This window comes from Bombus huntii, chromosome 2, assembly GCF_024542735.1.
Source record: "Bombus huntii isolate Logan2020A chromosome 2, iyBomHunt1.1, whole genome shotgun sequence".
NCBI lineage: Eukaryota > Metazoa > Arthropoda > Insecta > Hymenoptera > Apidae > Bombus > Bombus huntii.
Window position 1 is genome coordinate 5,272,012 of NC_066239.1, and position 13,817 is coordinate 5,285,828.

Sequence of the window (13,817 nt, forward strand, 5' to 3'; positions counted from 1 at the left end):
ACAATACAGATACAGTGGCTGATGAAAGAAGGTGTAATAGATAGCTACGAAGAAACTCTATAATCTTATGAAATGGAATTATATTTGACAAAAACAATTAATAGATAATATTATGCAGAGTATTCACGCTGTTAATTTACAGTGTTTTTCCCATAAGTGATAGATTTGAGAGAAAAATTAGAGAAGTTTCACTATTTTTGATCAAAAATAACTGATCTGAATAGATTTTCTAAATTCGTCGTAATTTTTATGCAACTGTGAGATCGTGAATTTACATATTCGTTTAGAGATAATTATATCGTTTTAAGAGTTTGTACTTTAGTTTAAATTTTCCGCGCATCCGTCAAACTTCAAGTTTTCAAAGATGAACCGTATTTTGATCAGAGTGTGCACTGTGCACTCTACATCTCTTTAATCTTTCCAAGTTATATCGTAGTTTGATCTTCGTCAAACTTTTTAATCCATCTAACTTGTATTTTATTTTGATCGTCCTGCGCACTCATCAAACTTTTTAATCTCGGGAAATTACGTTATATCTTGATCATCAACCATATTTCATAGACTTTCTTTATTCCATAATCGTAATTGCATTTCATAAATATACAACAATGTATTACAAATATACTGCATCGTAACGTTTAATATTTTCGAAATATTATATTGTCTTTGCGCACTTACTTCAGAAAATCTTATCCGAGTCATTTACATCGTTGAAAATCTTTTAGTTCATGAAACTTATCTTATTTTAGTTATTGCAAATAATGCACTGTAACAAACGTGAATCAGCAACATGACAGTCAATTTGTTAAATAATCGAGGTCGGTTTCAACTGGACTAGCAAACAAGGGGCAACAACATCGATCGAATCGTTTGAAAATTTTCCACCCATCGGTATTTCTCGAAATCGTCGCGTTCAAGCGTCAGTTCACCCTTTTGCGATTCTGCTCTCGGTCACGTATCTCGTTTTGATCGCATTGTTACGCGGCTACCCTCACCCATTCATGTATTTCCCTTTTTTTTTTTTTTTTGTTCGTACCGGTGTAATTTCGCGCGGATTTGAGGAGAGACGGTTGTATTATAGTCTGGACCAGATTCACGATGGTGGACGAATTACGGCCACGTATATGATGGAACATCAGGGGCGAAACGTGAAACAGAACTAGCACGTAGCTGGCCTTAATCTGATGGAAAATGAGGGATTTTCTATGTGAAATACGAAGCGTCGGCCACGGTGTGCGCACGAAAAAAATGTTCTCGCTCTAATTACCACGCAATCCATTCCCTCTGTTGAAAACGGCGGACGAAGAGGGAAATAGTGCGAAATTACGTTTACTATGAGCGAACTACGCGATTGTCGTGCTTCAAGTTGCGTTATTTGTAGCGTGAAGAATCTGTTAAGAGGTATTTTCACGGATCTTTTTTGCTAAATTCTATGAAACACCATGTTAGTGTCCCAGGGTGCCTTCAGACAGTCAATGATATTGTCAACATTTCAAAATTCTCAACGAAAACGCGATTCGTCAATAAATGTCGACAATATTATATGGACAATACGTATTGATCCTTTTAGTTGAAAACTTTGAAATATTGACGATATACAGGTATCCAAGAATAAATGCAGATGCCTCATCAATGACTATTTTGCTCTTTCCAGTTGTGCAGATGTGGTTCATATTTACTAGAAACTTTGTTTAATTTTTTGATCAAATGTTTTTATGTCGTCAGTGATCTTCATACGTTGATGTTTTATTGTAAAGGAAGACCTGTTATAACTCGAAAACAAAGTGAAATAGGATATACGTTTATAGGACACCCTGTACATTAATAGTCAGAGGACACCATTAGATTATGTCACTTCTATTGGGCGGGAATCCGTATGGTTCCAAACAATAGTCTAATCAACACAATGATTTATACATCCTCAAGAACTATATTTTGAGCACGCTTGTAAATCCAGTTTTCTGCCGCCCAATCGTTCATTTATCTCGACGCTAAAGATCTTATCCAAGACAATAATGCCCGCTCGATAGATGATAAGAAAATCAATTACAATCAAACGATGTATTTATATAGTCATATTAAATTTATAGTCTCGGAATGGCAGCGACAATCATAAATTTAACACAGATGGTAGTGACGGATAGCTCGAAGCAGCTAATATTGGATTCCGAATGTCACGGTTTGCTTTTTAGTATTAGACTGATTAAGCTATCGTTTTACATATGTTATAATAAATTGATTCATTCCTCCAAAAACTACACTTCATATAGTCCATATATAAAAATTTATATGTTATTTCCTATCTTTTCTTTCATTTTGTTTTATATTTTTTTATTTTTATACTTTATTCATTTATACATTCTTTTAAGGTAGTTAATTTATGGTGATTAATTATTCTTATTCGTAATTAGAAAAGTTATTCATCGCTAATGTTTCTGTCATAGGATCAATTTTTTTCGGGTTATGTTATCAATAAAGTATTATAACACAAACTGTGATGTATCCAAGACTCGTAATGGTAATTCAAATTAACCTTTCGAATGTTTTAGTAAAATAATCAAATCGCGATAAAGAAAAATTTCACCTATTTTTGATTTGAGCTCTGAATAAGTATCGCTCAAGTATTATGGTAATATCTGATAATTTTCCTATTTCTTAATAATTGTTTCTTGTATAATATGTTTCCAAATAAGAAATATTAATTGTTTATTTCAAACAATTTGATGTATTCAAGCAATATTTTTTTGTTTCGCAATACTGCTAGAAATTATAAATAAATTCTTATTTCGCAAATTTCTCGCAGAAAGAGAGAGGCGAGTTTTGTTAAATTAAAAAAAAATATAACTACATATACTACTTGAAATGTTGGCTACAAAATAATTCCTATTTTGGTTCGTATCTGTAGACGTAACAATGAACAAGAATTTAATAAAACTAAGCGTGGTAGTTTAATCCTGTACGACATAGTTATCCGATTACGATGTGCAAAAATGTTCAACAAAAATAAGTGGTAATATCTTTGCAACATGATAAAAGAGAATAAAAATACTGGTGTATGAACACGCATTGAACACAGAGGAACTCGACATTGAATAAACGACAGTTGTGATTCGAGAAGATGAGGAGTTCTTGATACGCCTACGTAGAGATTCGAGTCGACTTCCTACTCGAGGATCGGCAAAGCTTGTTAAATCAAAGTTGCAGGAATTTGTTGCAAAGTCTTTCGAGAGCTCGACTTTTGATTAAAGCTCCCAGATGGTATGCCCTTATTGCGTCTGACTGGAAACCGTAACAACGTAGTCCAAGTAATTAAGCATATACTTTGTTAGGGAATGAGCTACCTAATTTCTATTGATTTCTCATGAAATTTTTTTAACTCATCCATATGTGGTTTTTATGCAATTATTCTTAATTTTTCATTTGATGCTTGAAGCTAAAACAAGATGAAAATCAAGAATAAAGGAATTGCGTTTCCAGCTTTGTTTTTTGTTATTGACAATTAAACCTATACTAAGTCTACAATTAATTCCAACTTTATACAATTCTCCTAACATTTCTCTTTGGCTGTCGAAATGGTTCTGTCCTTCCAGAACTGTTTACCCACTTATCGAACACCCTGTATAGTGAACATTTGCGTCGTCTTTAGATTATAAATTTTCATTTTTTGAATTTAGCTTTTAATGCATGCAGTGTAAAAACGTGTCAGTTAGATACTAAAAGGATGCTTCGATTCAAAGCTAAGGCAAGCCACGTATCTCGTCGCACTCGAATATAAAATGTAATTGGCTTGAAAGTAATTAACTTGCCGTTCGCGAGAGCTACACAGCATCGACGTTATTAAATCTCATTAATGGTATTAAAAGATCTTGTCTGCTGTGGTATAACGCGAAAAAGACTGCGAAATTACTTCTGAACCAAGCTGATGACACGACTTTAATTTTGTTTACTATATATATATTTTTTATCTTTTTTCTCCTGGTGGCTTCAAATAAAGATTCTTTTTACCAGAATTTTTCATTTATATTTTATAATTTGATGACAACCTTGGTATTACAATTAAAAAGAAGGTAATCAGGTAGGAATAGAATCTTAAATATTTTTCACTTATTTTTATATAATTATATGTCTTATATAATTACACAATTACATTCTTGAGTTTAGTTACAGTTTCTTCTTTCTTCATATGTGTATAATATTTCATTTTGAAATAATATTATCTTATTTTTCCTCCGCGTATTATACGCTGGTTCAGTGCGGATTGTAATTATTGTTACGGAAATCAAGTGTCGACTAAAAAGCACTGATTGACGTTAATTTGCAAGTGAATCGAATGAAACCAGTTCGAGGCGAGATTCATTCTCATTTTACACGTTGACTGAGCAGTCCCAGCAAATTTACCTTAATTTCCCTTCACATGCGTAACACAGGACCGTAAAAAATGCGACCCGTTTGCGAGAGAGACTGTTAAATTGAACGATCACGATAGTACGTTTCTGTCGCTTTTTAAATCTGGCAGTCAATTTGCCTGGCGAAAATGTTCAGTGACATAATGCAATTAAAGTAAAGTATTCGAGTAATTTTATAAAATAAATATATCACAAAGACAAAATAGATAATTATTGTATTTTACACAAATTAAAAGCCAAAAACACAAATTTTTATGTCTTTTTTATTTCATTTTGAAAAGCGAACCTTTTATCGTATAGTAACTTCTTACTGCAAAAGAATATATCTCATTTATCAGAATTTGTATCGTAATAGTATTTACTCTAAAATGAATTTGCAAAAAAAAAAAAAGAAACGAATAATAGTTAATTTGTTGCAAAAATAAAATTTGGTACAGCAGTGTCAAATAAGACGGATTGCTCAGAAAATATCTGTTTCACGGAGAATTGAAGAAAATCTCGTTGCATCACTTTCTAATTTTATGGAGGGCTTAGAGTAGTTGAATGAATGAATTTTAATTATTGTGTTAAATATTCAAAAATATTTCAATCTTCGCCTTCGGTGCCACACGCGCAATAATTTGAGCGTAACGCACGTGAACTATCGCAAAGTGAATAATTCAACTTTCGCTAGATCTAATTAATTTCTCTTTGAGACAAATTACTTTCAATTAATTTCACTTTAGAGGGAAGTAAATGTAACTGTACTTCCTTTCATTTCATCTTTGTTAATGTTGCACGAAGTTTGCGCACGAAATACACCATTTTTGTTATCCCTAGTTTCATTTTCAATTTGCAAATTGTCGATTCGATCTGACTGTTCGACAGTATCTGTCTTTCGGATTAACGCTCTCGTGTCATCGTGTGAAATAAAAAATACAATATCTTCGTGCAGACTCGAATAGAGCTATCCGAAAATTTCCTCTCGCGTTACTTTTTGTTCTGTTGCCAATATATTGACCAATTCCATCAGTTGAACTTTTTTACTGTTTCGTAGAATATTAGTAAAGCTGATTCTTGATGAAAGGAACTATACTCTTTGATAAGTTTGTCAATTAATCTAGTACGATTTCCTAGTAAATTTATATCATCGTTAAATTCCTTCGCCAGGTACTTGAAATTAGTGTCACTTCAAACATATTTTCGATAGAACATCGTCTTTATAAGAAGGCAATTTCTCACCAAGTATATAACCGTAAAACGTTCAAGAAACTTGTCAAAATTGGTGACACGTTTTGTGCACGTTCCTGTCACGGATATCACGTACTCGTAGTTACGTGCTTGCAAGCACAAAACTTGTCCCCATCGGCTAAGAAAGCTGGAATTCTATGTTATGGGGCTTTACCTCCACGAACAAGAAGCTGTATTACGCGCACGGTGAATGTCTAGAGAAATGGAAGTGACATTTAACACATCCTTGCTATTTTCTCTTGCATCATTAATGTGACGAAATGTCGACTATTTGAGCATTTCTATTTAAAAATTCCACCAGCAGAACAATTTCCAGAAATTTTGCAAAGGCAATCTAAAACTGTGTAAAAATGGAAAACGTAGGAATTTCTTGAATCGAAGGTATTTCCTGTATCAAACGAATGATTCCGAACGATCTCCTTGATATTTTTCTCTGATAACAGATATAGTATAATTACGATTCACTAAAGAAATTTGCAAATATATGATTTGATATTATTTTGTTTGAATAGTTGAATCTAAAACTAATGTCTTCTCGTGCCAATCGCTTTTTTATATGCTTCTTTGTAACTTGAAACTATTTCAATTATTTTGAGTGTTTTGTAAAGAGAATCTTTATGCTGCTATTTCCTTAGGAAAAGCATTTTTCTCTGTTTCATGTGTAAATAATATTTTTATAATTACACGTACTTTTACAGCAGAATAGGAAATTAGTTTAAAGAAATGAGTATCGTAAAGGGTCGAGAATAATTATTACACATATAATATTATTATAATAATTACAATTATAATAATATAATAACACATAATTATTATACATTTAAATCAGAAGTGACAAAATCACTCTTCTGCTCATTTTTTAGTTGTATCGGTAAATTGGCTGGCCATCAATTTCCATGTTCAAGCAATTCGCCGCGACAAGTACTCGCAATTGATTTCCATGGACTGAAACTTACTTCTAACACAGATATCGATATTAATCCAGGGTTGATTTAATCTTCGTGCCATCAAGAATTTCAATGCTTCTGAACAATTTCGATTCCCACCGTTTGGTACGTGACTAATATCATTTAGTATTACAACTGATCTGATGTATATGCAAATTTATATCTTTATGAATATAGTTAAAGAAATGAAATATAGGTAGAAAATGGTTCCACTTACTAGATATTATAGAGAGTACTATATTTTTGATATTTCATATATCTTTGCAAATTATCTGCATTCTGTGCATTTTTGCATCTACAAATATCCTATAAATGCAGGAAAATCTGCAGTTGGATTATAACATATATATATACATTAAAAGACTTAGAAGATTTTTATTAAATCTCCAAGGACAAACAATTTTCGTTTGTCACGAAGCATTTATTACCCTCATTTCTACTTCCTTTCATTTCACATTCACTTTTTCGAAAAAGCTATTATTATATTTTCATTTCTTATAAAACATCATATTAACAATTTTGTTTCCAATTATACTTTTTTAGATTGAAATTAATTTTAATTAAAGTGTTCACAAATTAATATGATCTTATTCTCTAATTGATGGAGTTTACTTTGAATTAATAAATTTTGAATTGAAAACGCCATTGTAATATAACAAATAGTGAAGTTTATAGTAAAGCTATCAAATGTTGGACTGTTAATTAGTCCATTTATTTTATTAAAAAACATTTTATTCTATAGGTCTTGCTTATATCTTTCGAAACTAATGTCTGCACGAAAAGTAACATATTTTTTGCATATTTGGAACATATCGCGATAATTCAATGTGAATATCGAACACTACTTTTCCAGAATAATTTTATTACCGAAAATATTTCCGAAATTTATTAAAGAGCGAACTTCTAGCATCTAGAATTTCTATATTTAAAAACCTTCGCAGAACGAAATAAAATTCTAATCTGCGTACCCTTCGTTTCCATCATTCGCGAAGTATTTTCCTGCCATCATTCTCGTTTCACTCGAATTCATTTTCCACTGGAATTGGTCTGTTGGTCGCAACGTGTCGAATTAAAATTCTCGTGGGTTCTATGCTTCGTACGGATTATCGCCCAAGTGTTGCCACGAATAATTCGGGGCGCGTTTCCCAGGCAAAATTCACTTTTGTCATATCTTTCTTTAAATTTGAACATTTCCCGAGAAGGCGGAAGAAGAAAGCGGAGACATATAGAAAGAAGATAGATGAGAAAATAGTGAAATCTTGCTGCGGTCTTGCTGCGGAAATTATTTTTCTGCGACAGATATTCATAACGAGAACTATCACTCCTGTTCCTTTGATAGGTTTGTGAATTTTCTGGTTACGAGAGTCACTTTAATAATTCGTAATTTTGCAAAACTATATTACTTTAAAAAGAAATTTTTGGCAATTATTGAAACGATGTGTTTTATATGTTCCATTCTTAAATAGAATTCTGAAAATAAGTTTTGTTCTTACAGTTCGATTTAAGATTATTAGATTACATAATAATTATTCTTGAACCAGAACGAAATTTTTTCGTACTAAGTGCAATATAAGAAAATACAAGTTTTCCTCTCCATAATCTAAAAAATGTAACTGCATGACAATTTTCCCCGTGCTTGATTCCTTTTTCTCAAGGATACTTAAAATACTCTTTTCTTTCCCAAAATTACGAAATATCTCAAAAATCAAAATACACGATAGAACAGGCAAAGATTCAAAGACCGCAACAGGATGAGAAAAATGCATTATGAGTCACATGATGATACAAAATGATTCAAATTAATGAACAATGTTTCTAACAATTACGATATTGATGAATTTTTTGCGAACGAGAGGAAACATACAAATCCAGCCAACTATTCGAAGAAATCAATCATCAGTGCCACAAGAAGTCCATCATCGATGTTACGAATTCTGGAGAAATCATAGACCAACCCGTATAATCGATCTACAACCCGAATATACACATCGAGTCACGCAATCTTGGCTGAGAATTCAGCCAACGATCCTCGATAGAACTCTAAAACGAAGACGTGCTCTTGATCTTAGAGCTTCGTCGCTCGACGTACAAGGAAGCGTGCGGTGTTTGGTAGGGAGGATCGTTCCAAGGGAAACACCGATTAAAACCGTAAAATAAGGAAAAAAAGAATCGAACTGACTCACCGCGTTCCTGTGTGGCCATTGGAACGTCGCCCGCTGCTTTCTTCGTCTTCTTCGTCTTCGTCGTCCCTCGAGGTCGCCAATGAGTGGGGAACAGAAGAGGGAGCACTGCTACCGGAGTCGGGCCCTGGGCCCATCCTCGAACCGGAAGCACCGCTGCAGCCCGCCGAAAACGTCGACAGACCACCCCCTCCCTGGCCCTCCTCGTTCTCCGCACGATCCACCTGAACAAATTTTCAAATCTTTTAATTTTCTAATGGTCTTTATTTGGATTACTTTTCTGTTTGTCTGTCTAGATGGAATTTTGTATGCGAACAGCTCGAAAACTGAAATTTTTCTCCTCTGTTCTCTTAAATAAGCTTTTTGGATGAAGAAATTTCTAACGAAGGCGAGCAAGGCAATTCTCTTATGATTACGAGGTAAAAATGGGAGAATATTTGGCTTAAGTCACGAATCCGAGATTTATGTAATCAAGTAGAGAATCGTTGAAACTGCTAAAATTCTGAAAACCTGAAAGAACTAAACTAATGCAAGCCCTCCAGGTTTTTATTTTTAGTAATACGACTTTGACAATTGAGTGATACCTTGTTATATGGTTACCGCGTGTGCTCAACAAATACAAGTTTCCCCGTATATTATTATTACAGTCGATTACTTAATGATATCTAATTAGGACAACTATTTCCTTCTTTTTACATACATTTTTAAATAAAAACCAGCTTTTTTATTCTTTTTCATTTTTTTATCTTATTCTCGTGTAATATCGTAAAGTAGTTTGAACTAGAGATCGGTTGAAAATAGAAAAAACCGTGTACGTCGTCCTTCTGTGGTTCGTTTACATTTAAGAGCGCCTATGTGACTAAAGTCACCTAGTTCTTACATAGGTAAGAGAAAAACAATAAACAACGTTAGATCAGAAGGACGGTTTCGTGTTTCAAGGTGGGACGACCGAAAGGTCAGTGTGTGCGAGTCGAAAAGTGTGTGTGTTGCGAGAGGCAGAGCTAATCGAGTCGTCGAAGAGTCGTTAGAGTTAATCGAGACACCGAAGAGTAGAGTCGAGAGAATTGATCGAGTTGTTAGAGAGAGAGAGAGAGAGAGAGTGTTAGATTCGTTGTGACGAGAGTGGCCAAATAACTGTAAAGTTATTTGATATAGATACGAGTATCACATTTAGTTTCAGTTAAACAAACATCGTTTCTGTCCAATTTATATTTGTATAAATTTAATATTAATAAATTGTAAGCAATCGGGAAAAATTTATATCTTAATTTTCCGATATTACACTCGCTTTTAATACTTAATATAACGATTAAAATCTGCCAGACAAACGTGTACTAAGTGGGTTTTGACTTGATAGACGTCTATGAGGTTTTATTAACCCAATAATTAATCTAATCCGATACCATTGGTTATGAAACATCTCCAATTAACAAATCAGCAACTGATAGTAGTTCGAATTTTATCAAACGAAAGTTAAAGAAGAAATGTCAAGAAGAATGTCGTTTACTATAACGAATCGGGTAGTGCCAGCACCCCACGAATCTTTTCGAAGCTTTCACTCGAATTGACCGTTGCCGCTTGTTAGTGCTATCATTAATAAGCCTTCGGGGGTTTGGATGAGTGGTCACGTTTTGGCGAAAAGTGACTTCTCCTCGATAGTTGGCGAGAACAATTAAATTGCTTTAACCCGTCGCGGTCGACCTAATTTCATGAGAGGACTATTAATTGAACGCATTATAACTTGAAGCAGTGCTCTGTTTCTATTAGCTCCTGGCCATTATCAAAATCTGTTAGTAATAATTAATTTATTAAACAACCACGGAAGGACGAAGGGGCTAAGCAAACGAATTGTGTTTGACTATACCGAAGGCTAAAGAAACGTCCAGCTCTAACTATGTAACATTTTTTAAGTTTTCTGAATGAGACAAAGTATTTTAAAACTTATGTATCGTAAGATCATGGATCAACAATCACAGATTATAGATAATCATTGGTCAAAACTCTTAAGACTGTTATTACGTTTACTTCAAAATTTAGAAAGACAGTGCGTAAATTATGTTCCGATAGCTCATTTATAACTTGATACTTTATACGATAAAGAAAGTATACATTACTATATATTATATTAATAATTTTACTGAAATAATTAGTAAAATTGTTAATAATTTTACACCGAGTATCCAAGTTTTATCAAAAAATAAGACACGTCCTAAGGCTTTTGAGGAAGAATGTAAACTTAAATAAGTCTAACTTATTGTGCTGTTTTTTTATATTTCCTGTATTATGTTTATAGAAAAACAACCTATTGCGCTATATTTGTTTTCCAGTTGTTAGCTAAATCAACTCTCAAATGGCAACTGAGGGAATAGAACAACTTAATCAGCGAAATAGTTTGATCAATTTTAACTTCTCGCTTTTTCCATCGATTGCAGGATGAAAAATTAATTGAACGACCTAATTAACTGTACAATCACATAAGGTGACGTAATAATATGAGTAAAACGCGCTTGGCTATATTTGAAGTATCGATCTCTCTATCAATAAAGTGTGTGCACTTGATGGTTTCCTAGTTTCTTTATTGTGTGCGCGGATTACGTCAATTTTTTCATGTTTCACTGCGTTATAGTGATTCAATAATGTTACATAGAATCTTCGATATTTTCAATGGACTGGTTTATGTAATATTAGCGTTTAATAATATACAGTAGAAAGGAACTGATCATAAACTGTGTACATTTTCACATTGCATAACATTTTAAACACTTTTAGGTATCGAATAATAATTTCGCATTTGAAATGTAATTTTAACATTCGATTACAATTTGATATGTATGTAGTACTACACACCACCAGAGAAACATCTCGATTTTCAAATTTTAAATGAACGCACGAAAATTTTATATAAATTTAAATTAGTGAGTAAAATTCAGAAATAATGAAAACAAACAATCGCATTTGTATTTTGATACAGAATAAATTCAAATCACAAGTTTGTGGAAACATTTTAACCTGCGTCACGAAGACTATTCAAAGTTTCAGATTTAAAATGAATCCATAAAAAATTGTAATTCTTTACATTAACGATTAATATTCAGTGGCAATGAAAAAAAATACAAATTCACTTTAAAGCTTAAATTTAACTTATTTAACTTATCGAGAACAAAATCGAATTTAAAATTGAACATTATCGAGGACAATTTACGTACTTTTTTAAATTTCTAACATCGTCTGAGTTTTGCAGAGTCTGTGGTATATTAACCGCTTAAGTTTCAGCGGAATTCGTTAGGAAATGCAATACCATCATTCGTGTTATGGAAACTCGTTCATTTGCCGTATAATAAAACGTGTTCAGAAGCGAGCGCGGGTGCAGAACTTGGATTTTCTCTTGCTCCCAGTCAAAGGAACTTTAAGCTACACGTTAAACGCGAATTGAGAAACTTTAGTTATCGCAATATACGCGCAACAAATTCGGAACAAAATAGAATTTCGCGATATAATATTTCTAATTTTACGTCCCATTTCACTTATTGAATCTACAAAATTCTACACTATTCGCCAAATGAAAATTGAAATCATCAAGTCAGATAACGTCAATGTAAATCGTAGATCAATAATATGCGAAATTAACGATAACATAATTATGGAATGATCAGTCTTTACTTTAACAAAACATATGCCTATTTAACATCGACTGTGTGTCTCAAAAAGGCAAAAAATAATATTCTAAAGAAATAACAAGTACTCTGAATTCGACAATTAATGCCCGAAAATAAAAATTTTGATTTATCCATATTTGGTGGAGTTTGAAGTGTTATTAATTCTTTTCGTGTAACGTTCACTTATATATATTGTTGAATTATTATATTGTTATATCTTAAGCAAATTCAACCCCATGATAATTACATCTTAATTTCGAAGATAATAGATATGAAAAATAATCCTGTTATTTATGAAAATAATCGCAAACGGAAAAGGGTAGATAATTAACTTTAGCAGAATCTTTCGTTATCCTTATTTTCCTTATTCCTGTTTCATGCAGCTGGCGTAATATTTTACTTACACAGTGGCTTTAAATAGAAACACTGCGGAAATTTCGTCCGTGTTCGAAGGAAACTGCTGCAAAAGCTGGTTTCATGCTTCGGAGGAGATCTCGATTGCCCACAACAAGACTGTGTGTCTCGCAATTTTTTCGCTCATGAACTTAAAACGTTCTTCCTTTTTTCAATTTCCCTATAGCAAATTTCCTGTGGCAAGTCTGCATGATTTTCTAACATTTTAAAAATGGGATTTTTACTTCACCATTCTACTTCCACACTAAGGGAAAACATCTATGCTATTTAGCTCATTGCAGGTTGAAAAGTGATTGCGAAGAACTGTTTGTTTTGTTCGTATAGAGGATATTATACCCCAGGAGAAAGCTGTAGGTTTTCATGAACACAGCGTTGATAAGATCGCAAGTAGGATACTGAGTTTCCAGTCATGGACAATCTTTGCTCATTACACATTGATTAAGAAAGTAACTGTAAAAGAACCACTCTGGGAGGCTAAAATAGGTAAAATATGAAGATCTTTTTCGCAAGTAATTACAACGAAGTTCCACTGTGACTATTATTGCAAGAATATTTATTACAATACCTTTAGAAGTGATTTCAATATAAAGATAAAACTATCATTAAATATGTTACGGAATAAGAGTGTAATGCAACGCAACGAAATGCAATGCAGAGCCTAGAACGAAGAGTGTCGTTGAAAAATGTTCTTTTCCTCTATTTTATAATCTTGTTCACTTGCTGCAGGCAAACACCGTACACTTTCTTAAAACAAATTTAATCGCGTCAGTCCTAAAACCATCAATTATCATACTTCCTTTTTTCACATCCGAATCTGAAGCGTTCGGTCCATCCACATGTACTTAGTGTCACTTATTTGATACTAAAACTGTTACGATCGTATATACTCAATTATCTCGGTGAATAGTTAAAGATATATCTATACAACAACTGTAGAAAACTATATTTGTAGAACAGCTTCGTTCCACAATCTACAAACATATG

At 33.0% G+C, this 13,817-nt stretch overlaps 1 protein-coding gene across 7 annotated transcripts in view; it reads right to left on the reverse strand.

Moving 5' to 3' along the window:
• LOC126877502 (uncharacterized) overlaps nucleotides 1–13,817 on the reverse strand; it is a 206,124-nt gene that overhangs the window by 72,181 nt on the left and 120,126 nt on the right. For all 7 annotated transcript variants that reach the window (XM_050640208.1, XM_050640212.1, XM_050640207.1 and 4 more), the window contains one exon: nucleotides 8,767–8,987. In XM_050640208.1, coding sequence (XP_050496165.1) covers nucleotides 8,767–8,987 — 221 coding nt within the window. The remainder of the gene's footprint in view (nucleotides 1–8,766; nucleotides 8,988–13,817) is intronic.